This window comes from Cupressus sempervirens, chromosome 4, assembly GCF_028749045.1.
Source record: "Cupressus sempervirens isolate cs-2001-9-10 chromosome 4, ASM2874904v1, whole genome shotgun sequence".
Taxonomy (NCBI): Eukaryota; Viridiplantae; Streptophyta; class Pinopsida; order Cupressales; family Cupressaceae; genus Cupressus; species Cupressus sempervirens.
Window position 1 is genome coordinate 662,851,074 of NC_143121.1, and position 24,386 is coordinate 662,875,459.

Genomic DNA, 24,386 nt, shown 5'->3' on the forward strand with positions numbered 1-24,386 from the left:
CCATTACTTATGTACAAATGTTCTAATAATCGTAAACAAACTAATACATGTAAAACTTATTGAGAAACTACTACTTTTTTTTAAAAATTAAAATTTTGCTTTTATTGGATAGATGCTGGGAAAATAAACGAATATATGAGTGCTCTTCTCCTCCATAGAAGTCCTGATGAGCCCAATTGGATGCGTGCCTTAGATTGAAGGCCTTCGAATATTCCTACCTTGCCGATACGTATATAAAGTGCCGCTGCATTTTTCCGACGTACGATAAAATTTGAATCCCAGGGACATCTCCTCCACCATTCCCTGCAAACGAAATGAAATAAGGCGATGAATTCTCTCCCTCCCCTCACAAATTCTTGTGCACATCAACGCCCGCTCCTCCGCCTTGCCAATGCCAATGGAAATTCTCACATCATAGCCTCTGTTCGACGGCACAAAAGGCAACGCCATCGGGAAGGAGGATTCCCAGTCCGGACTTCAACTCCATCGCGGTCAGATGACAGAACAAAAATTATTACATTTGACATGACAAGGGCGAGGCAGAGAGCGACGGAGGTAGTGAAAAAAGCGGAGAAAGCTTCAGGAGCGGCTGTTTTGAGACTAAAGACCTCTGTATCGGATTTCTGGAAAGATTTGCGAACAAGCGTAGTCGTAACTGATCAAGGTTTGATAATTTTTTTGCGCTACTCCGCACTCCAATTCCTTGCCGGCGCTCTGCTTTGTTCAGTGTTTGCTGCCATGGGTTACAAATTGATTAGGGCACGGATTTGGGAATGGAGAGCCGACGGGTCTTGGGTTCGGCGAAGGGATAGAAGCCTCGCTGGAAGGGAGGTTGTGGTGAGTAGGCGCGGGGTAAGCCCTGCTTCTTTCGGTAAAGTCTCTAGTCCTTTGGGGACCAGTGATTGGGAGTCACGCAGCGAAAAAGAGCTGCTGAGGCACAGAGAGAAGCGCGGGAGTTCGAGGAAGGAAACCTCGGCGCCCCGTTTGCCGAGCTGGTGGCCACCTCCAGATATACGGCCAGTCACATCGCCCCAGGATTCTGCGTTTGGTCAGCTCCGTGCCAATGCCCTTCTCAAAGGTTTGTTCCCTTTTATCCTTTTAGAGGGAAGATTTCAGACGAAAGCATGTTTCAAAGTTCTGCTGGTGTCCTGGGCAGAAGTACTATTTCATTTTGCCAGGTGTTTTGTTTTATTGTTATTATTTTATTTAAACGCTCTTTTAGTTATCATTTGTTTCTATTAGGAATACAAATGTTGGGATAAGTTTTGCTGATTTTGTGGACTGTCTTGGCATGGATTCCTGTCAGCAGCTGTTTTGTGAAGTTTCATATATACTTATATGTTTTGAACTCTGTGATATAATAAAGTATATCCACTAATGTGTATCCGGTATAAAAGGCTAGCTAAGTAAATGAATTAAATGTTTTAATAATGACTGCGAGGCGAAAACAGCCTAGGGATAGTGAGCAAAGTCCAAATCACCATGCCAACTTAATCTCTTTTTCCTTTTGTATCCTGGATTTTGTTCTATAAACAGATTACTCAGAATTTTCACATTAAGTTTCTTAATGTAATTGATCTGATTTATATAAGCAACGCATGAAAGAAAACAGAATCTCAACCAATGTAAGAAAGAACATATTATCTAGTTGAAATATTAAATTGAAATGAATTTAATTTTCCGTTAATATTGCTGATTAATTATAGTATTCCTTACTTAACATTTAATTGGAGCTTGGTGGAGTGTTTATTCTGGGGGCTTGCTGCAACAAGGCCTAGGCTGAAATCTGGTGTGCTGCCCTCGGGTTTGTTTATGTTGAATCAACCAACTTCTGACCTGGCTGTTAGTGAGGGAGATTCTAGATCCAATGCATAAATGTAAATAGTATTTCCTCAAGGACACTCTCAAGCTTCAATTGCCGATTTCAATCTTACACCCTAAAGAGTTTTCCTGAACAATGAAAAGGATTAAGAAAACATGATCTTGTTGAATTAGAGATCTAATTTCATTGTTCTCGTACTGATAATGTGGATTAAGGTCAAGTGTGATTTTGTGGAAACATACATACTTAGCATAGTTACTAGTTCGGGTTTGGTTCGAATTGGTTCGCCAGTACGACAAAATTTTGGAAAGGGTTTTGGGTTCGTCCGTACAAAAAACATGTAAAAATTATAAAAAATTATATATATATACATATTTATGAAGCCTAGAAGCAGAGTATCACAAAATCATATGATGTAAACTAAGTTAATCATTTAAACTTAAACAACAAAAACACCATAGGCATAAACTTTAAACACGTAAGTTGTAATCGTAGCATCAGGAATAAAGATCATACCATCATATATTTGAATTTTCAAGTGTAACATCAGAGATTCAAAACATTAAAACTTAAAAGTAAATCATTATCCATGAATCATAACAGCAAGTTCAAGTATCATTGTTTCAACTTTCAACTTCAAGTCAAGTAATCATAATGAATAAAATTTTAATATTCATCTTCTTCATCTTCTTCTTCATTTTCTTCTTCTTCTTCATGTAGTCCTTTCGCATTAGTTGACTCAGCAATAGAGCTAAGACCAATGAGATCAGCACCAACAACAATAGTATGGGCATCAAAATCTTCAAAGTCTTCAATTGTAAGCCGAGAAATAGAAATATCCAAGTCCGCCAACTCTGCATCTACATCCCACCTCTTTGTCTCCCCTTCTTTGTATTTTTTAGTCTTGTGCGAGAGGAGATGCAAGTTGTAATGCGCATACACCAAGTTCTCTGCTCTTTTTGATTGCAACCTATTGTGCTTCACTGAATGGATGAAAGAATATGTGCTCCAATTTCTCTCTGAAATAGATGAACTAGCAATCTATGAAGACATGACATGTAAACAATTAAAATAAAATTTAAATTATGTAACTTGAATCTTAGAATTTCTAACAATTTTTTAAGACAAAGGAAACTAATAACAATTTTTTAAAAATTAAACTTATTTGTGATATCACTTTGATTGCAAGGGGCTGCAACCTTTGAACTCTTTGGCCATGGAGGTACCACCAACTATGAGCATCCTTCCTAAACCGATGACAAAGAGCATCATTACTTAAATTTTTTGCTTCCACAAACTATATGAACTCATTTGTAATCAAATCTTGCACTTCATCATCAGGAAAGAGTCTTTCAAATGCTGCCTTGTATCCATCAGACACTTCTATGTCTCTATAGGGTGGTAGCCTTCCCGGTAGATCAGTATATTGGGTGCTATAGTATTTGGGCATCAATGCATAGGCAAGCAAATGTAGAGAAGTGGTTAGTTTGTTCCATCTTTCTATAACAGTTGCTTGCAATTGTTTGAAGAAGGTCTCTTGAGGATCTTGTTCCTTTTCATTTACAATTTGCTTGATCTTCTCAAGTATTGAGTCTATGCCATCATAGATCTCTCCAAGGCAAGGCCTATCCATGTTTGTGTACCTAAGCATGATCATAATGGGTGTGAAGAGATTAATGAGATATTCCACACGTTCCCACCAATTTTCATCCAATATCCTCCTTATTGTGGTTGCCCTCTCAGTATTGCTTTGCCGCCATATAGCCCAATTGTTGCTGGTTACCATATTAGTAAGTGCCTCTTTCACTTGCATAAGTCATCTCAAGACGATTACATTTGATGCAAAACGTGTCTCAGCAACCTTTAACATAAAATAGAGCAAAAAAATACAAATTGTTAGATACATATCTGATAAAAGAATATACATCATTACATAATCAAAAAATCAGAAATTGTAAGATACTATTTTTTTAAAAATTAAGTAACTTGAGTTCAAGTTTACAAGTTACCTTCAGCAACTCCAAACGTGAGAACATTTTGAATATCCCTTGAGTCATGTGGTGGTTTGTGATGAACATCTGGATGTCCTCAACTTCTGCATATATCTCCTTGATCCACTGAATACTCTTCCCAATCTTTTGTAGCATAAGATTGAATGAATGAACTGCATAGGGTGTCCAAAAAATATGGTGGTATCTCTCTTCAACCAACAAACCAACAGCTCTACAATTCTTTGCGTTGTCCGTTATGACTTGGACAATGTTTCTTGCACCCACTTGTTCAATGGCCTCAATTTGGATATTAACAATGAATGACCCATCTTTTACATGCCCCTCATGTTGAAAGTTTAGCTTCAGTCGAATAATATTGAGCATCTGAAAATGTTATCTCTGTCTTACATGTATATATATATATATATATATATATATATATATATATATATATATATATATATATGATAATATGCATACGTATATATGTATAGATATGTATACATATAATTTAGAAAAATGTGATTCAGATCAGGCATACTTACTACTGTTACCGATTCACATTGGGTTCTGTCATTCTTGATACTTTGATTGCATTGGATTACTTTCAGATTTGTCTATCATCTCCGATCAGGGATTGGATCTTACTTGTATTGCCTTCGATAAGTATTATGATCATTATCATCAGGCATGATTAAACCATTGTATGTTTATGGTTAACAAAACATTAGTTTATGACCACGTAGGATCATGACCCTACATGGCCTTTGGCTACATAGAGTGATGGCCCTATGGGGTCACAACTCTTCACAATTATATATATAGTTGTTCTAATCGGTGGACAAGGCAATATGAAAGGCATAACATACTTGCAGTCCTAGGATTAATAAAGAAACATTGCAAATTACAAAATACATTCCTGTCAGCATTCGACATTCCACTCACATCATATCAGAAGCATTTTTGAAGGTATCTACCTGTTGCATTCAAGTTACTCAAGTAAGTAAAAGTCTGATATAAATCTGTTATTATTTCTATTAGAGATCTTATACAATTAACATGGTATCCGAGCCATACTAATAATAAATTTTATTCAGAACTTATATAAAACTTTATTCAGACTTTTACCATTTTAAATTTTTTAAAAAAATGGTTAACCGCGTAAGGTTAGAAGATAGATTGGAGGAGGCTTCAAATTTTTCTTCATGGAAGATTTGTGTCATGATAATTCTAATAGAAATGGAATTAGAAGAATATGTAGAAACAAATAAAACTATTCTAGAAAATGATCCAGACAAAACAACGTGGAAAAGGCACAACAATGAAGCCATGAAAATAATTATAGACTCTGTTAAGGATCATATTCTCCTATCTATTTCTATCCTTTCAACAACGTTTGAAATGTTCTCCACTATCAAGAATACATTTGAAATCAATAATACTAGTAGGCTGCTGACATTAAAACAAGATTTATTATACATAAAAATGAACAGTGGGGAAACTATTACTTCCTATTTTCTAAGAATCTCTGAACTAAAATATCAGCTTCCCATAATTGGAAGTCAAGTTGATGATAAAGAACTTTACCATGATTGCCTTAAGGGGACTTCCTCTATCTTGGAAAACTTTTAAGCTTCCAAAATTTGAATTACTCAAGAATGAATGCACTCACGAGGAATCAAGATTAGTCTCAAGGTGGATAAGTCTAAATCAAGACGGAGACATTCATGCACTTCAAGCAAGTTTTAATAGGAAACGAAAATTCAATTGAAATAAGAGAGAATCCAACAAACCTTATAAGAAGAGAGATTGGTCAAAAGTGAGATGTTTTAAATGTGACAGAATTGGTCACTCTCATAATATCTGCCCTGAAAGTAAAAGAATTCAAGCTGCTCTAGTAGAAATAAAAGAAGAAAAGGAGGACGTAGAAGAAAATCATTTATTTTATCTAGCACTCTCCAGTGAGTTAAACTCAAACAAAAACACTTGGATCATAGATAGTGTAGCATCTTGACACATAATAGGTTTTAGAGACAAAATAAAAAACTTTTCAAAATGCCACTCAGAAGAGGTAACCATCGGGGATAACTCCACACATCCAATTAAAGGTGTTGGGTCTTGCTTTATTCAACTAGATTCTGGCATTACTTTTCAACTCAACAATGGTTTATATGTACCTGGAATCAAAAGAAATCTAGTTTCTATATCTGGTCTTTCTGATCAAGGATACATATTTGCTTTTCAAGAAGATAGAGTTCTGTCTTGGCCTAAAAATACTAACATCAAGAAAGCTATCACTATTGGTGTTAGAGATGGGAGTTTATGTAAACTATGTAATCAACAAAATTTTAGGGAAAATTGTCAAAGGGTTACCTAATCTCAAATCAGATCACTTGGGTGTCTGCAAAAGCTGTGCCCTAGGCAAAAATATCAAGAAAACCTTTCCCAAAAGTGTTCATAAATCTAAAGCAATACTTGAACTCATTCACTCTGACCTATGTTGTCCCATGTCTGTACCCTCTCTAAATGGGTGCCTCTATTATGTAATCTTTATTGATGATTATTCTAGAAGAATTTGGATCTATTTCCTAAAACAAAAGGAATCTAGTGAAGTACTCTCAAAATTCAAAGAATTTAGAGCTCTAGTAGAAAATCAATCAGGAAAGAAAATCAAAACATTAAGATCTGATAATAGAGGAGAGTACATCTCTGAATTTTTTAAAGATTTCTGCACTATTGTTGAGATTAAGAGGGAGTTTTCTGTACCTTATAATCCTCAACAGAATGGAGTTGTAGAACACAATAATAAATCAATTGTTGGATCAGCTAAAGCTATGATGCATGATCAAAACCTTCATACTTCGTTCTGGGCTGAAGCATCTAACACTGCTATTCATATTTAAAATTGATGTCCACACTTAGTCTTAGACAATACCACTCCAGAAGAAGTATTTACAGGCATCAAACTAGATCTAAGTCATCTAAGGATATTTGGGTGTCCAATCTATGTACACATTCCTAAAGAAAAGAGAACAAAGCTAGAACCATCCGGAAAGAAAGGAATTCTTATCGGGTATAGTGAAAACTCCAAAGGCTACAGGGTCTATATCCCAGGTCAAAGAACAATTGAGATCAGCAGGAATGTTAAATTTGTAGAAGATGTTGCCTTCAACCTTCTTAAAAATAATGAGATATTCACAAAACCTACAATTGAGACAAATGAAGATCATCCGATAGAGAATGAGAGGGAGAATGACACTTCATCTCCTATACCTACTTCTAATGATGTTGAAAATAACAACAATAAAAAGAGACCACTTTGGGCCAGAAAATTCATAGAAGAAAATCATGTTGAACCTGATGAAGCATTAAAAGAAAAGAAGAAAAGAAGAAATCAGTCTTGTTAAGTTGGATTAGTAACAAAACTTATCAAATCAGAACCTTCTAACACTAAAGAAGCCTTATTAAGTCAACCTTGGAAGGAAGCCATGATTGAAGAATACAATTCAATATTAAAAAAATGATGTATGAGACATTGTACTTGGACTTAAAAACAAATCAGTAGTTTCTTCAAAATGGCTATACAAAATCAAGCATGCACTTGATGGCAGCATTGAGAAATACAAAGCTAGATTTGTAGCACGGGGTTTCTCACAGAAGGAAGGTATCGATTATGAGGAAACTTTTGCTCCAATTGCTGGGTATACATCAGTTAGAACCATCTTGGCCATTGCAAGATCTAAAGGATGGAAAGTCCATTAAATTGATGTTAAGACAACTTTTTCTAAATGGTGAAATTGACGAAGAAGTGTACATTGAACAACCTGAAGGGTTTATTGCTCACAACAAGAATACTCATGTATGCAAGTTAAAGAAAGCACTATATGGGCTCAAACAAGCTCCTAGAGAGTGGTATGAAAGAATAGACAATTATCTTACAAAGCTAGGTATTCTAAAAATGAAGCTGATCCTAATCTATATTTTATAGTAGATGGAAATGATATGATTATTCTGGTGTTATATGTCAATGACTTATTAATTACAGGTGAATAACATTTAATAAGCAAATGCAAACAAGAATTGACAGTTGAATTTGACATGAAAGACTTAAGCCTTCTTCACTACTTCTTAAGACTGCAAGTTTGGCAAAAGGGAAACTACATCTTTCTAAACCAAAGAAAATATACTATTGATATTCTAATTAAATTTTGAATGATGGACTGTAGACCAACTTCTACTCCTATGGAACTTAATCTACATAAACTGAAGGCTGACATGGATAAATTTGAACCTGCTGATCCTACTCTTTATAGACAAATCATTAGCGCATTGATGTATGTAGTAAATATTCGTCTTGACATATGCTATGCTACTAACACCTTGAGTCAATTCATGGTTACACCAAAGAAGATTCACTTGATGGCAGCTAAATATATTCTAAGATATCTAAGAGGAACTATTGGCATGGGAATTAGATACAATCAAGTCGAGATAAATCTTCATGGTTTTTCAAATTCAAATTGTGTAGACAGTTCTACTAAGCATAAGAGTACTTCAGGATGTTACTTCAATCTTGGGTTTAGGATGATTTCTCGGTTCAGCAAGAAACAGTCCTCATTTGCACTAAGCTCTACAGAAGAAAAATACATAGCCACCTCCTTTGGAGCTAGAGAAGTTGTATGGCTACAAAAGCTCTTATTTGATTTGTTAAGAGAAGCCTTGAAGCCTACCATCATTCATTGTGATAACCAGAGTTGTATTAAACTATCAACTAATCCAATGTTTCACAATCGGTCAAAGCATATTGAAACTCCTTATCACTACATCAGAGATATGTAGATCGAGATATCATTAAACTTGAGTACATCAGCACTAATGAACAAACAACTGATATTTTTACCAAAGCTCTTGCTAAAGCGAAGTTGGTGTACTTCAGAGAAAAACTTGGTGTGATTAAATTGTAATTTTGAACATTGAATTTAATTTCAATTTATATGTGTTTATGCTTCTATGATTGTTGCTTTAGATATGTAATGAAAGGTGACAATCTTTCATGGACATATATATCCAGAAGGTAATCTTTGTAAGGTGATGATCGTACAAATGATAGGCCTATTATTATGACTGTTGGTCAGGATATTTCGGAAGTCATGAATAACAAATTCATTATGATTACTCTAGATATTGTTTCAAACAATTATAGATCAGAATTTATGTTATGATAGTCTTTATAGCATTGTGATTTATGTTATTTGACAAGTCTCTATTTCTTAGAGTGGCAGTGTCAAATAATGTATTATGTGTGGATATTCTAATATCTGGATTTTTTATTACTTCTCCCTTGCTAAAGAGGGAGTGTTGAAAGTTTAGCTTTAGTCGAATAATACTGAGTATCTGAAAATGTTATCTCTGTCTTACATATATATATACATATGATAATATGCATACGTATATATGTACAAATATGTATACATATAATTTAGAAAGATATGATTCAAATCAGACATACTTACTATTGTTACCAATTCACATTGGGTTTTGTCATTCTTGATACTTCGACTGCTTTGGATTACTTTCAGATTTGTCTATCATCTCCGATCAGGGATTGGGTCTTACTTGTATTGCCTTCGATAAGTATTAAGATCATTATCATCGGGCATGATTAAACCATTGTATGTTTATGGTTAACAAAACATTAGTTTATGACCATGTAGGGTCATGACCACCATGTAGAGTCATGCCCCTACGGGGTCACAACTCTTCACAATTATATATATAGTTGTTCTAATTGGTGGACAGGCAATATGAAAGACATAACGTACTTGCAGTCCCATGCTTAATAAAAAAACATTGTAGATTACAAAATACATTCCTGTCAGCATTCGACATTCCAGTCACAGCATATCAGAAGCATTTTTGTAGGTATCTACCATTTGCATTAAAGTTACTCAAGTAAGTAAAAGTCTGATATAAATCTGTTATTATTTCTATTAGAGATCCTATACAATTAACACCTCACAATCCACTTCTTTCAAAAACATTGCCCCATTAGGGGACACCGCCAAAACATTGATCAATGGATGATTTCTAGCATATTTCCACCTGTTTGAAATAATTGTTACCACTATCTCAATCCATGAATCCTTGATGGGCGTTAGTTGCTCATCAATCAACTTGACCTTGTCATCCAACAAGGTGGTTCGTACTCTCAAAACTGGGACTTGAATGCCCTGCAGGTGCTTTGTTAGCACTTCTCAACATTTGCTTGAAATATGGAGAGCGAACAAGATTCAAAGACAACCCATTTCCATAAAAGCATCTTGCCGCATCAATGTTGGCAATTTCCCTACTTTGATTTTGAAATGCAGTTTCAAGTGGTTCCTTTCTTTTGTGTCGAATGGGTGCTTCATTTTGAGAATCAGGGGCAGCTGAGGTAGTATAGAAGGGGTGATTTTCTATCACAACATCTGGGGTGAATTTCATTCCTTTTGTTCTTTTCTTATTCTTATTGCCATCGATGGCATTTTGCCTACCTCTCTCTTTTTAGCTCGCTCATGCTTTTCAATATATTTTAATACTATTGAGTTTGGCATAGGTGCATTTTTTTTCCTGGACACTTCTTCACTCCTCTACCAGGGTATCCACACAAATGACGCACCACACGATAATATGAACTATTTCTTTCTACATCACAATCCCAACGTTTCCAATGGAAGCCACCACCTCCTAGAAGAGGTTCTAGAATATCCACATACTTTCACAAAGGAGAATCAGACGGAGGTTCTTTTCTTTGTGGGATATTGACATTGCCTACTGAGGAAGATGTAGATCCCTTTGAAGCTCCTTTTCCTATGATAAGAAATTGTGTACATATTGACATATTGATATTATTATTGAGAATAAATTTTAAAACTCTAGCCTTTAATATTTATGAAACATTGAAACAAAAGCAAAATAGAACAAGAACTTACCACTTCTTGACATTGTAAGCTTGCAAAGATGTAAAAATGAGATACAAACACTTCAATATAGCTAACAATCTAGTCTTCCAACTCCACCTTGCACAAACTTCTTTTGCTCAATCACCTATTTGCTCACAAAATCACCTATTTGCATACCACAAATGATGTTAGAAGCCAAAATAACCTACTTAATTTCACTTTTTAGGGCAACCGGACCTCAAAACATATTAAATTTGTTATAAAAATTGACTTGAAAGTCGCCCAACAACGACAATTCGGCATGGGTTTGATTTGGGCAGCCCAAATTTGCCCGGTTCGAATTCTAGGCTGTGGGTTTGAACCAGCCCAGGGAAATTTGAACCCTGGTTGAATCTGGGTCGAATTGGACCCGAATTTTGAACCGGTTCAAACCTAGGCAGGGTTCTTGGGCCAATATGGTGAACCCGGGTAACTAAAATACTTTGAAGTACAAAAATACAAGCCCCTTTTTTCTTCTTAATATTAAATCATTGGCGGCTTAAGTTTGGGAGTGCTGATTAAAAACGTTTTGTTGTTTTTCTTAAGATTTTATTAATATATAGAAAAAATGATTAACCCTTAAGGAAGGGATATATTCAAATCGAGGCAAATTTCCATTACCAAATGTTGAATATTTTGGTAAGGAATTGTTAAGATATAACCATTTGGAAAACATTAGCTTCTAGAACAATCCCCATTTAAGGCATCATACGAGTGAATAAGAGACAAGACTTTATCTGGCTAGTTGTTCGATATTTAATTGATGATTCAAACTCGAAGCATCTTACCAATTTTCTGGTTGGTTGTTCCAACATTAGTTCTCTCATTACATGGAAGTTTTAATGGTACTTGTAAGAAAATACTTCCCATATTCTTTTCTAAGGTGTCTTGTTCTCATAATGTTTCTGATAATCATCCCTGAGTGGTCAATTTATCATCGAGGGAACATTACAAAAAATGTTTCCAAGTGCAATTGTTGATGCAGTGAGAAAGCTAATGTAATTCAACAACTGTTTTGTTGAAATTCATGTTAGACAAAACTATATTTTATTAATTTGCCATCTAGATACACATGGCTGATTCAATGTTCTTATGGCCAAAGCTCATAACCATACTACTGAAAATTATTTTTATTTGCAATTCCATGCTAATGCACATAATACATGGCAGATTTTTTTATTATTTACAACTGCTATTGCTTGTAAACACTGTGTGCAGGTTCAAATGCTTGCATAATTGCATTTACAGCAATGTATGCTAAAACATTGACCTATGCTACAACGTTAAAATGTCAGTTTAACACATCATCAGCTGTGCAAAATCAAACTAATGAATACATGCAAAACACTAGAAAGTTTTTATTAGTTTTGAACAACATAGAAGACATCAGATGCATTTTGGAGAAATACCCTTATGATGAAAAAATGTAGCAAGGAATTTAATTTCTTTATATGCAGACTATGATGGCCATCTCCTGGTGCTTATGATTGATATTTTCTCTCTTTGGATTCACACAAAATAGCTTCCTTGCCTTTTTTCACTACTTTATTTCAATGTTCCAGAGAGAGCTTCCAATTGATATCAATTAGAAAGTATCTACTGTTTTGGAGATCTGTTTTGGTCTTCCATTATCTGAATGTAAAGTTAGAACTTTCAAAATAGGATAATTTAAATTGTTAATGATCAATTAGAACTATTGAAAAGATTTCAAAATTTGAGAGACAACAATGTGAATATTATACTGAAGGAAGTGAAGCAGATCAGGAAAATGAGGCAAGATGCCTAAATTCATTGAGATGATCCATCCTGAAGTATTATGAATGACAAGATTGTAGACAGTTCTGAGGTATTCCAATTTGCATTGAAAGCAGACAAAATCTTGAAAAAAACATTTGAGATTAGGACAAAATAGGCAGAGGAGGTGGTTGACTCTAGAGAGGGAGACACGAGGACGGTGGCAGAAGACCTTATATGAAGACCAATGAGGCAAGAGGATTGATGGATACCAGCAAGTAGAGAAATATATAACAGATGCGCTGGAAGATATTGAGAAGACCATTGGGCATTGAGGGTTCCCAAGTTCAAGGAAGTAATAGCAGAAGATTAGAAGTTAATGGAAGAGTTGCATATACAGATGAAGAATAAAGTGAATGACAAAGCCAAGTAGATGAACCAGAAAGAGTGTCATTGATAATGAAGAAGATTTCTTTTTTAAAAACCTGATGGCATGGGTAAAAATAAATAACCACAAGGATGAAATTCGCTCAGAATAGTATGCAAGAGTGAAGGAGAAAAAAAGAGTTAGAGATGGATTAGTGAAAAAAATAAGGGAGGGGGAAAAAATAAGCAGGCAACCTCCAAAGGGAAGCAGTGATGAAGGTTGTGACTCTTTCCAAGGATGGTAATTGTGTAAGGTTGTGTCTTGCCAAAGGGCAAACATGATGAAGAGATGTGACCTCTCCCTTACATTGGAAGATATAAAAGGGAAGAAGGTTTCATTTGAGAAGGGGAGGCAAGAGAGATTGAAGTATGTACACCACTAAAGGAAAGAACACAGATTCAGATCATAAAAGATCATTGTGAGCAGCAGTACAAAGGAAAATCAGAATTACTTATCCAGTATTCAATCAAGGAATAATATTGTATATATATTAATCAGCAAAGGAGAAATTCATTTAATGGGATAAGTCTCCCAGTAAGACAAAGTAACACAAATCAAAGAAGGAAAGATCAGCATTCAATCAAATAAAAGATTATAGAACTCAGAATTATTATACAACAAAGTGGTTTATATATTGTCATAGGTAGTGGTATGAGAAAAATGCATTGCAATATGCTTTAGTTGAATTGTTATACATCTTCATGTAAGTATGAGTATTTGTGGATATTCTATTGCCTCTAATGTATAATTAATAATGAAGTAGGAATGCATGTCTAATTAATGCTGATGAAGATTCCTTTAGGCCTATAGCCAATCTGTTGCTCCATCATGGTGGGGTAGATGTACAAACTGGGAGTGCAAGTAGCATAAAGGTCCATTTGAGTAGCGGTTACTCTAAATAGGGTTGGGAGGCGGAATGATAGGTATATTTGTGCTATTGTGCTTGATGGATAGGCTTAATGCAGCTTTTATGATCTCTCATGGTGCTTCATAGTGGGGATAGGTTATTTGGGAAAGCCTTAAGGGAATTCCACATACACATTATGATGGAATGCATATAAGGAATGCAAGTAGCACCTTAGTTTCATTCAAGCAGTATTAACCTCGAGTAGGACTAGGAAGTTGAATGGCAGGTGTCATTTTGTGCTCCGGAGAATAGGCTCGAGGTGCCTTATATGATTTTCGAAGGAATTTCATCAATGAACTTTGCTATATCATATGATTGAGTTAATGATCCTAACCCTAGCAGGAAATATATGTTTTATGCATTATGTTTCAATGATAACATAATTGCAGGTCTCATCCATGATCTATCTTATTCCATAGTTGGCAAATGATATGGCTAACTCTATTCCATTTCTTGTTTTACTTGGAGAGACAAGTATGCAATAATGCTAAAGTTTGTTTAGTGGATTGGAAAATGTTTTTAGATGACCTAAAGCATGACAAGTTATGTGTTGCATTGGTTCTTATAATATTTAGTAATGTAGATGAAGGTAAGAAGCCAATTCTGCATGTTACATTTATGGGACAAGATGGTAGTGACCTGATTAAGGATAGGAATAATTTTTTGGGATCTCATTCCTTAATCCTTACATCTCGAAAATCCTTGAGTACAACTTCATAAATGTTTAAGCCCAATGACATGGTTTTGGCTTCTTTATTCCCTTGTCTTTTGACACGTGTCAATTTGAAGTCTTCTAAAAAGGAAGATTCTGCATTAATTTGATCTCTATGTTTCTGCAAGTGCCAAGCTGCCATGTTCCCTTTGATGGTAGCACTTATGATAATTTGTGAGTCACCTTCAACGTGTAGTCTCCTGACCCCTAGCTTCTTGGATGCTTAGATTGTCAAGAGAGCAACTTCAACTTCTGCCACATTGTTCGTGCCATGCACAAGATGTTTCTTCTTCATAGGCTATGAGATTACCATTTGAATTTCAGATGATAAATCTTGATCCCAAAAGGCCAAGGTTTCCCTTTAAAGCACCATCACAATTACATTTCCACCACCCTTCACTAGGTTTTTGCCAAAGAACATCATTCCCCACGACAAGGGAGGGATTAACCCTTGAATACTCATTCATGTGTTTAAGCTTGATACCCAACCATTCTCTTTGAATGTGTATATCACCCAATCTGAATGGGACTACGGGGTTAAAGAACCTAGAGGTTGTTGCTCTTGTTGTTTCCTAGATTGCATTCTTAATTCTCAACTTTAATCCTATCCAATGACTTCTCTTTGTCTTGGAAAATTTGCTCATTTCTTTCTTTCCATACTTATCAATTCAAAAGAGGACTTAAGTTCTAGATGCTAGAAAGGGTGGATTTGGTAATGTATTGAGGCCATTTCTAGAAGGTCAGTTTGATTTTATTCTGTTTATGGCCTTGCTAACCTAAATTCCCTTGAATCATTTGTCAACATTCCTTGGTAAATTTGCAAGAGGCCAATAAATGATCTACATCTTCCTCAGCCTCACTACAACACACATTTAGTTGGTCCTTGGAAGCCGAGACTTTTTTTTAATCATAACCGAGAATTCTGCCTCTATTTGTTAGCCATGCAAAGGTACCGGTTTTGGGTATACATTCCTTTCCCCAAAATGAGTTAGTCAACCAACTATCATACACTTGTGCCTTGTCTAGGAGGTTGTAGCTTGAATTGACTGAGTAGTTACCATCTTTTGTACCACACCAAATCACTTTAATTGTCTCACCATTTCGAGTAACCATCCTAGCATTAAAGAGAGCTTGTAATTGGGCTTTGCAAGCTGTAGGTAGATTCGAGTTCTCTACATTTTTCCTGAGTCCTATCTCCTAGGGCATTTACAACAATTTCAGTGTAGTCCTTGACTTTATCATCCCAATGCACTTTACACTAGTTTTGACTAATGTTAGCTCATCATTGCTGTCCAAATTAGCATATCCATTCCAAGAGTCCTCCCAAAAGTGTTTTCTTTTGCCATTCCCAATTTTCCACGTGAGGTGGTCTGTGACAATTTGTCCGCATGAGATACAAAAATTGCATGTTGCTCAACCCTGAGGTGGGTTTCTAATAGCAAGAATTCGGTCATTGTCCCTCAAATCCCAATATTTAGATTTTACAATTCATATCCGTAGTTGTTTTGGTTCAGTGTACATGTTCCATACCATCTTTGTGCGTAAAGCCTCATTGAGAGAGTGCCAATTTGTCATTCTTGCATCACCATCATGCTTGCTAGTGCAAACTTATCCCAAGCCAAAAGAGGGAGTTTGTCCTTATTGGCATAAGGATTCTTCCTGCTAAAGAGAGCCATCTACTCTTCCAACCGTCCATTTTCTCATAGCAATCATTTGCCAAATTCTGCCATAGATTGGATTACTCGCACCACCAAAAAGTAGGATTCCTAAGTATTTGCAAGATAAAGTTCCAACTCACTTGAGAACCCCATCCACTTGAGAACATCTAACAAAAACTTTTGGTTAACCTCATCATAAGCCCATTTAATCTCCAATTTAACGAGTATTCTCGTACTTGTCAAATAGTGTGCACTGCCTCATGAGCCATAATAACACCTTCATAAATGGATCTGTTTGGTGCAAAGCCACTTTATTCTAGAGAGATAACATAATGCAGGATTGACTTCAATCTATTAACAATGACTTTTGAAATGATCCTATAGATTGTGTTACACAAAGCAATTGTTCTATAATCTTGAAGGGTTTGCTTGTTTTTATTCTTTGGGATCAAAGCAATTAAGGTGTTGTCCAAATCTTTTAGATTGAAGTCACCCATTTTGGATTCCTCCTCAACCTCCCAAATGTCTTGAGCAAAGATGTCCCATAATTTCAAGAAAAAGTCAGCTGGAAACCATCAGGGTCTGGAGCCTTGTCGCCTCCTACGCCAAAAAGAGCTTTTTTGACTTCTATCATTGATACAGGACTAAGAAGCATTCTGTTTTGTGCTCCACTAACACAGGAGGGAATGCTGTCTAGAATAGTATCAAAGTCATCAGCTTGGGTTACCTCTTGCTGAAAACCTTCAGTTAAAAATCTCACCTCTTCATGTTGAATAGACTCTTTCTTTGTGGAAATGTTGGCTGCAAAGTCTTTGATAGAATAAAATACAATTCACAACCCTTCTTGCTGTAATTGAGTTATGGAATAATTTTGTGTTTCTATCTCTCTCTTGCAACCAAGTATCTTTGGATTTCGTTTCCAAAACATTTCCTCCTTTTGTAAAGACTTTAAAAACTCTACATTCAATCTCTTTCTTCAAAATTTAAATTATTCATCCCTTCCCGAATCACTTTTTCATTCTAGACTTTTAACTCATGTTCAATTCTCAATTTTTTTGCAAAGATGTTTTTAAAAGCTACTCTATTCCACCTTTTCAATTGCTCTTTCAAAAATTGTAAATTTTTAAAGAAGATAAAAGCTCTGTTACCTTCCCAAAGTGATGTAGTTATGCACAAATGTTTGATTAGATCATTAAAGCCGTCGGTATGGATCCAAATTTTCCTGAATTTGAACAAACTTCGCTTTGGAATTAGACCTTCCATGATACACAAGGAAATTGGGAAATGATCCGACCCAAGAAGAATGTTGACACTTTTGTGGCTCAATTACCCACTGTCAGGAATCTATCCTCTTTTTTTGTGCAATGTTGGAGAAGTCCTGACTTCTGTTTATCTAGGTGAATTCCCCCTGAATGGAAAGCTACCTCAAACAAGTCATTACTCATCACAAAGTTATTGGAGTTTCTCTATTTGGCACTTTCCCAGCGTAGTTCACCTTTTTTATCAGCAATTCTTAGGATAGAATTTGTTGAGAAATTTAGCCTCATAGTGAATTGAAGCAAATTCCATATATAATATATGTTAATATATATGTGTGTGTGTGTGTGTGTTGATGGAAATCAAATATATGAAAGCTTGATATAATATACATATACATATACATATCATTGTTCCGAGAATCATGGCGCTTCACGTGATTCGTTTCAAGCCAAATGATTTTTTGTGAATTGGTGAATCGAATTAGCGGTGAAGGGTTTATGAAATAAGTTACTAAATTTCAAGGGTTTTTAAAATTTGCCGATTCGTGGCTGATTTGATTCGGCCTTGTTGATTCCGATCCAATTCCGATTCTTGTTACTTTGATATATATAATCATCATCTACATATATCTATATCTTTCGATATATTATATCATAAATATATCATTAAAATTATGATGAGTATCAGTTTTGTTAAGAATCAAATGGTTAAGTATCGGCCATCATTATTGACTTATTGGCAATGATAAGCAAAGGTGTCGATTTAGGGTCATGCCCCTATGTGGGCATGTTTCCCATGATATTAATTACCTTTTGATGGCTAATGAAACACATCAATACAAGGCAATGCGAATCACAACCATCTAACTAATTCAGTCTACCGTCTGCTTCATATTTGATCAGTGATATATATATATTCAATACCATCTAAAATAGATCTACTTCAGAGAAGTTTGTTTATCATCATTAGCATAATTGAATTGAAAAGAAAGTAATTGTAATATATATTAGAATTCCAAGAAAGAAGTTGAATAAATACTCAAATCAATATAGTATTTTTGCCAACATAAGTTAGTTTATCTCCACCAAATTGATCTATATAAATAACATGGTATCAGAGCCAAATTGGTAGAGAGATTGCTAAACTACTTAAAACAAATTTTCAAATCACAAAATAAAAGTGACATCACGGCAAGTAATGTTAGAGTCGAGGATAGGCTTGAAGGAGCAACAAATTTTTTCTCATGGAAAATTCAAATTACAACAATCCTTGAAGAATTGAAATTATGATTCATTGAAAAAGACACTTAAATACTTGAAGATGAGGCAGAAAAATCCACTTGGAAAAGGCAAAATAATAAAGCCAGAAAAATCATTGTCGATTCAGTAAATGATCATATTCTTCTTTCCATATCAAATCTCAAGAAAGCATTTGAAGTATTTAAAACAATTAAGGATACATTTGAGATTAACAACTCAAGTAGATTGCTCACATTAAAAAATCAACTTATGAATATAAAAATGAATAAAGGAGAGTCAATCTCATCGTACTTCAGAAGAATTTCCGAAATTAAGTTGAAGATCAAGAATTATCCATAATAGCACTTAGAGGGCTACCTATATCTTGGGAAGCATTCATCCAAGTCGTTAGCAGACCTTCAATACCAGCTTTTGATCAACTTAAAAATGATTACACCTTAGAAGAATCAAGACTAATTTCTAGAGGGATCATTTCAAACCAAGAGTGAGAAAGTCAAGCCCTTTTCTCAATCTCTAATAACAAAGGGAGGAAGAGGAAATTTAAACATAAAGGGAAGAAAAATGACCAAAGAAAAGGAACAATAATCACAATAGGAAAGACTTCTCCAAAGTTTAATGTTACAAGCGTGAGAAATTTGGACATACAAATTTTGTCTAGAAAGGGAAAAAATTGTAGCCACCATAGCCGAAGCGAAAAAGGAAGAAAATCTATTATTCTACTTAGCTCTATCAAGTGAGATGAACTCCAATGAAAATGTGTGGATAATCAACAATGGTACATCTCGTCACATAATAGGATTCAAAAATAAGTTTTTAACTTTTGAAAATTATCTCACTGAAGGAGTCACTATTGGAGATAATTCCACCTATCCAATAAAAGGAATTGGGACTTGTTCTATACAACTAAGAACTGGGATCACTCTAAAATTGAAAGATGTTTTCTTTGTACCTAGCATAAAAAGGAATCTAGTATCCATCTTAGGACTTGCAGATGAAGGATATCATGTTACCTTTAATAAAGACAAAGTATGAAAAATTCTAACCTTAAGAATGCCATCACCATAGGGTCTAGAGATGGAACTCTATATAAACTATGTAAAATTCAAAAACAAGCCCTAAATCATGATGTATCAAACCCTAATGAAATATGGCATACAAGGCTTGGTTGGATATGTTGGACTCAGTACACTACCGAATATAGGAAAAATCACCACCAGAATACCTAACTTAAATTCAAACCATATAGGAATTTGTAAAGGATGTGCTCTAGGAAAGAATGTAAAAAGATCTTTTCCCCCAAGTGAACACAAATCTAAATCAATTTTGGAACTAGTTCACACTGATTTGTGTGGACCTATGTCAACACTCTCTCTAGGAGGATACTCATACTGCATAATCTTTATTGATGACTTTTTTAGGAAAACTTGTATTTACTTCGTAAAGGTCAAAGAATCAAATGAAGTTCTATTGACATATAAAGAGTTCAAAGCAATTGTGGAAAATCAAATGTCAAACAGAATAAAAACTCTAAGATCTGACAATGGGGGTGAATATACCTCTGAAAATTTTAAAGATTTCTGCACCTCTGTTGGGATTAAGAGGGAGTATACTGTACTTTATAATCCTCAATAGAATGGAGTGGCAGAAAGGAAAATTAGAACCATTGTTGAATCAAAAAAAGCCATGTTACATGATCAAAATTTACACTTCTCATTCTTGGCCGAGGCCACTAATACTACTGTATATATTCAAAATAGATGCCCACACTCAATCCTAGAAAACATGACCCTTGAAGAAGCCTTTATAGGAATGAAACCTGACCTAAGTCATCTCAGAATATTTGGTTGCCCCATTTACATTCATATACCTAAAGAAAAGAGAACCAAGTTGGAACCATTCGGGAAGAAGTATATTTGTTGGATACAATGAAAACACTAAAGGGTATAGAGTCTAAATACCTGGGCAAAGATCATTTGAAATTAGCAGAGATGTCAAATTTGAAGAAGACATTGCCTTCAAGCTATCCACAAGTACAGAAGATGAGCCAATCATAGAATTGGATGAAAATCGGCAAACTAAATATCAGAGGGAGAACATATCAGAAGAGAATGAACTATTATCAGACACTGAAAATAGGGACATCTCTTATGTCAAGAAAAGACCATAATGGGCAAGGAAAATAATTGAAGAAAATAATGTTGAACCGGATGAAATCTTCAGAGAGAGTAAGAAAACTAGAAATAAATCATGCTACATTGCACTAGTAACTAAGCTTACAAAATCTGAACCATCAACTGTTGTAGAAACTCATCATGTCAAGCATGGAAAGATGCTATGGCCGAAGAATATCAATTGATATTATAAATTGATGTTTGGGATATTGTACTTAGGCCAAAAGACAAATCAATTGTTTCATCTAAGTGGTTATACAAAATCAAGTATGCTTCAGATGGTAGTATTGAAAAACATAAAGCAAGATTTGTTGCATGAGGTTTCTCTCAGAAGGCAGGTGTTGATTATGAGGACACATTTGCTCCAGTTGCTTTATATTTTTTAGTAAGGACAATTATTGCAAATGCAACATCCAAACAATGGAAGATACATCAAATGGATGTCAATACCGCATTTCTAAATGGTGTCATTAATAAAGAAGTATATATTGAACAACCTGAAGGTTTTACTATAAAAGACAAGAACCTATATGTATGTAAACTAAAGATAGCACGGGCTTGGTATGAAAGGATAGATAGCAATCTCTCCAAACTAGGATACTCCAAAAATGAAGCTGATCCTAACATATATTTCAAAATATCTAATGATGACATGTTAATTCTTGTTCTCTATGTTGATGACTTACTAATAATAGTTGAAGATCATCTAATTGAAAGATGCAAGCAAGATTTTGTGGCTGAATTTTAAATAAAGGATCTAGACCTACTTCACTATTTTCTAGGTCTAGAAGTATGTCAAAAAAAAATCATATTTTTCTAAATCAAGGGAAGTACACCCATGACATCTTGACTAGATTTGGTATGATGGACTGCAAGCCCCTAGCAACTTCTATAGAAACAAATCTATACAAGTTAAAAGAAGAAGCAGTGAATTCAAAATCTATTGTTCCCACTCTCTATAGATAGATCATTGGATCACTTACGTATTTGGTAAACACTAGGCCCAATATTTGCTATGCGACCAATGTATTAAGCCATTTCTTGTGTGAACCAAAGAAGATAATTTGAAGCCTGCTAAACATATCTTGAGATACCTATGATGTACTATTGAGCTTGGTTTGAAGTACAAAAATGCTGAGATTAAACTTGAAGGATATGCTGATTCTGATTGGGCTATGTAATGTCCCTTTTTTGGGACATTAGAAAATTTAAAGACATTCATATAATATTAAAATTGATTTTGAGAGCGTGGATTCAAATTATGAAAGGTCAATTTAATATTATAAAATGGGCTAAAAAATGACAATGAGAGATAAGATGAAAAGCTAGGAAGGGAGTCGAAGAGTCACAACTTTGTGGATTAAAAGGAGAAGAGACTCATTCATTTGACATGTTTGATTTATGATTCAAGTTTCAGTTTCTCTCTTGCGAGAGTTATTCAGAAAGCTTCAGCTTTCAGCCAGTGTAAGGACGTAGCCCCTCGCGCCGGTAGATAGTGGACAAAAACCCATTCTCTGTGTAGACGTCTCATCAGGTGTCTCGCATGTGCTTACAAGTTCTTCTCTTAGTGTTCCAATTTGACTGTAAAACTGTGTTTAAGATTGGATTTTGACTGTTGGCTATTGTATTGCTATTGTATAATGCAATAACATCTTTTAAGGAATTTTATGAGAGTTTACTAGTTTTATATTGTTGTTTTGTAACGTAATAACCTCTGCTATTTCTTAACAAATAATCCCAATCTGAACTTGAGGTATTATATCAAACAATTGTCATGAAAACCCAGTGCTTCAACAATATTCAGCTTAAACACGATACATTACTTTATTACTGAAGTAAGAGCTATGAAATATGATAACAAAATGTACAACCAACCAAAAATGTACTGAGATTAAATTTTAGTAATTTTCAAGAATATTAACCAAGATAAACCTATAGGTTTGACAGTACAGACCGTACTTCCTCTTAATAGTAATATATCTCTAATGTTGGCATTTAATGATATATATATCTCTCCTATAGGTGCCAAGATAGGAATGGTTATGTCCCTTGAGGGACATACCCTTTAGAAAGGATACATAAGTAGGTTGTAAATGCAGATTATAGGACACACCGTTACAACAGTTTGCTCCTATAAGCATTTTATAGCCTACAATTCATATCTGGGATTCTCTATCAGAATAAAAGGTTAAATATTCAGTATTATATCTGTATTATAATAAGCACTAATTTCATCAATATTCATACTACTTAGAAGATCATTCTCAACATATAAGACTGGATTAAAAGTCTAATTAAAAGATAAGGATTTAGCAGAAACTTTACATGGTACCAGAGCTTTGGTAATCGAACATAGGCTCTGCTGAATTTCAGTAATCAGACTTTGTACACATCAAGCAACAATCTTCTATCTTCCATGGCTTACACAATCAGACTTGAGGACAAGTTCGATGGGAAAGAGCACTTTGAAGCCTGAAAGTTCAGAATCATGACGATTCTTGAAGAGAACAATGTAAAACAATTCATTGATGGAGCATCCAAACAATCCCCAGTTGAACCTCACAAATCTATCTGGAGTAGAGGAAATAGAAAAACTATTCAAATCATCTTGGATGGAGTTAAAAATGATGTTGTACCTATGCTTACAAAACATCAAACTGCCTTTGATATGATGAATGCATTACTAAATGCCTATGAAGTAAACAATGCAACCAGGGTTCTTGCACTAAAAAGGCAACTGAATCACATTCAGATAAAGAAAGGAGAATCGATAAGTTCTTACTTCATAAGAGTTGCCGGCATTAGAGATGAACTATCAAGCATAGGAACCATCATTAGTTACATAGAATTAACACTTATGGCTATAGATGAATTGCCAGATTCATGGGAGACATTTGCACAAGGAATAAATGCCAGAAATCAGCTCCTGGACTTTAACAGACTCAAGAATGATTGTCTTCAAGAGGAATCCAGAAAACTAAAGAAAGGAGGGAAATCAAAAGTAGAAGATGAAGAACTTCAGATTCTTAATGCAAACTACTATAAAGGCAAGAAGAAGCATTTCAAGAAGAAAAAGGGAAATCAAAATAATGGAAAGCCCAAGAAAGATCTATCTAAAATAAAGTGTTTCAAATGTGAAAAACTTGGACACTATAGATCTAATTGTCCTAAAAATTCCAAACAACAGACAAATTGTACAAATGTCATTATAGAAGAAGATACTTATGATCCTGAGAATTGTGTTTTGTATTCCTCTTTATCAAATGAAATTTCAAATAAAGCATGGGTAATTGATAGTGGATCTTCTAGACATATAACGAGATACAAAGAAACTCTAGATTCTTTATCAGAGAAGGTTAGCGATGAAGTTACCATTGGTGATAACTCAACACACTTCATTGAAGGAATTGGAAATTGTACTTTGAAACTAAAATCAGGAAATACTCTTCTTCTTAAAGGTGTACT

The 24,386-nt window shown here is 34.8% G+C and overlaps 1 protein-coding gene across 2 annotated transcripts in view; it reads left to right on the forward strand.

Moving 5' to 3' along the window:
* The first annotated feature begins 261 nt into the window (after window positions 1-261).
* LOC149563001 (phosphoribosylformylglycinamidine synthase) overlaps window positions 262-24,386 on the forward strand; it is a 99,036-nt gene continuing 74,911 nt past the window's right edge. For both annotated transcript variants that reach the window (XM_089826440.1, XM_089826441.1), the window contains exon 1: window positions 262-1,078. In XM_089826440.1, coding sequence (XP_089682566.1) covers window positions 328-1,078 — 751 coding nt within the window. In that variant the 5' untranslated portion in view covers window positions 262-327. The remainder of the gene's footprint in view (window positions 1,079-24,386) is intronic.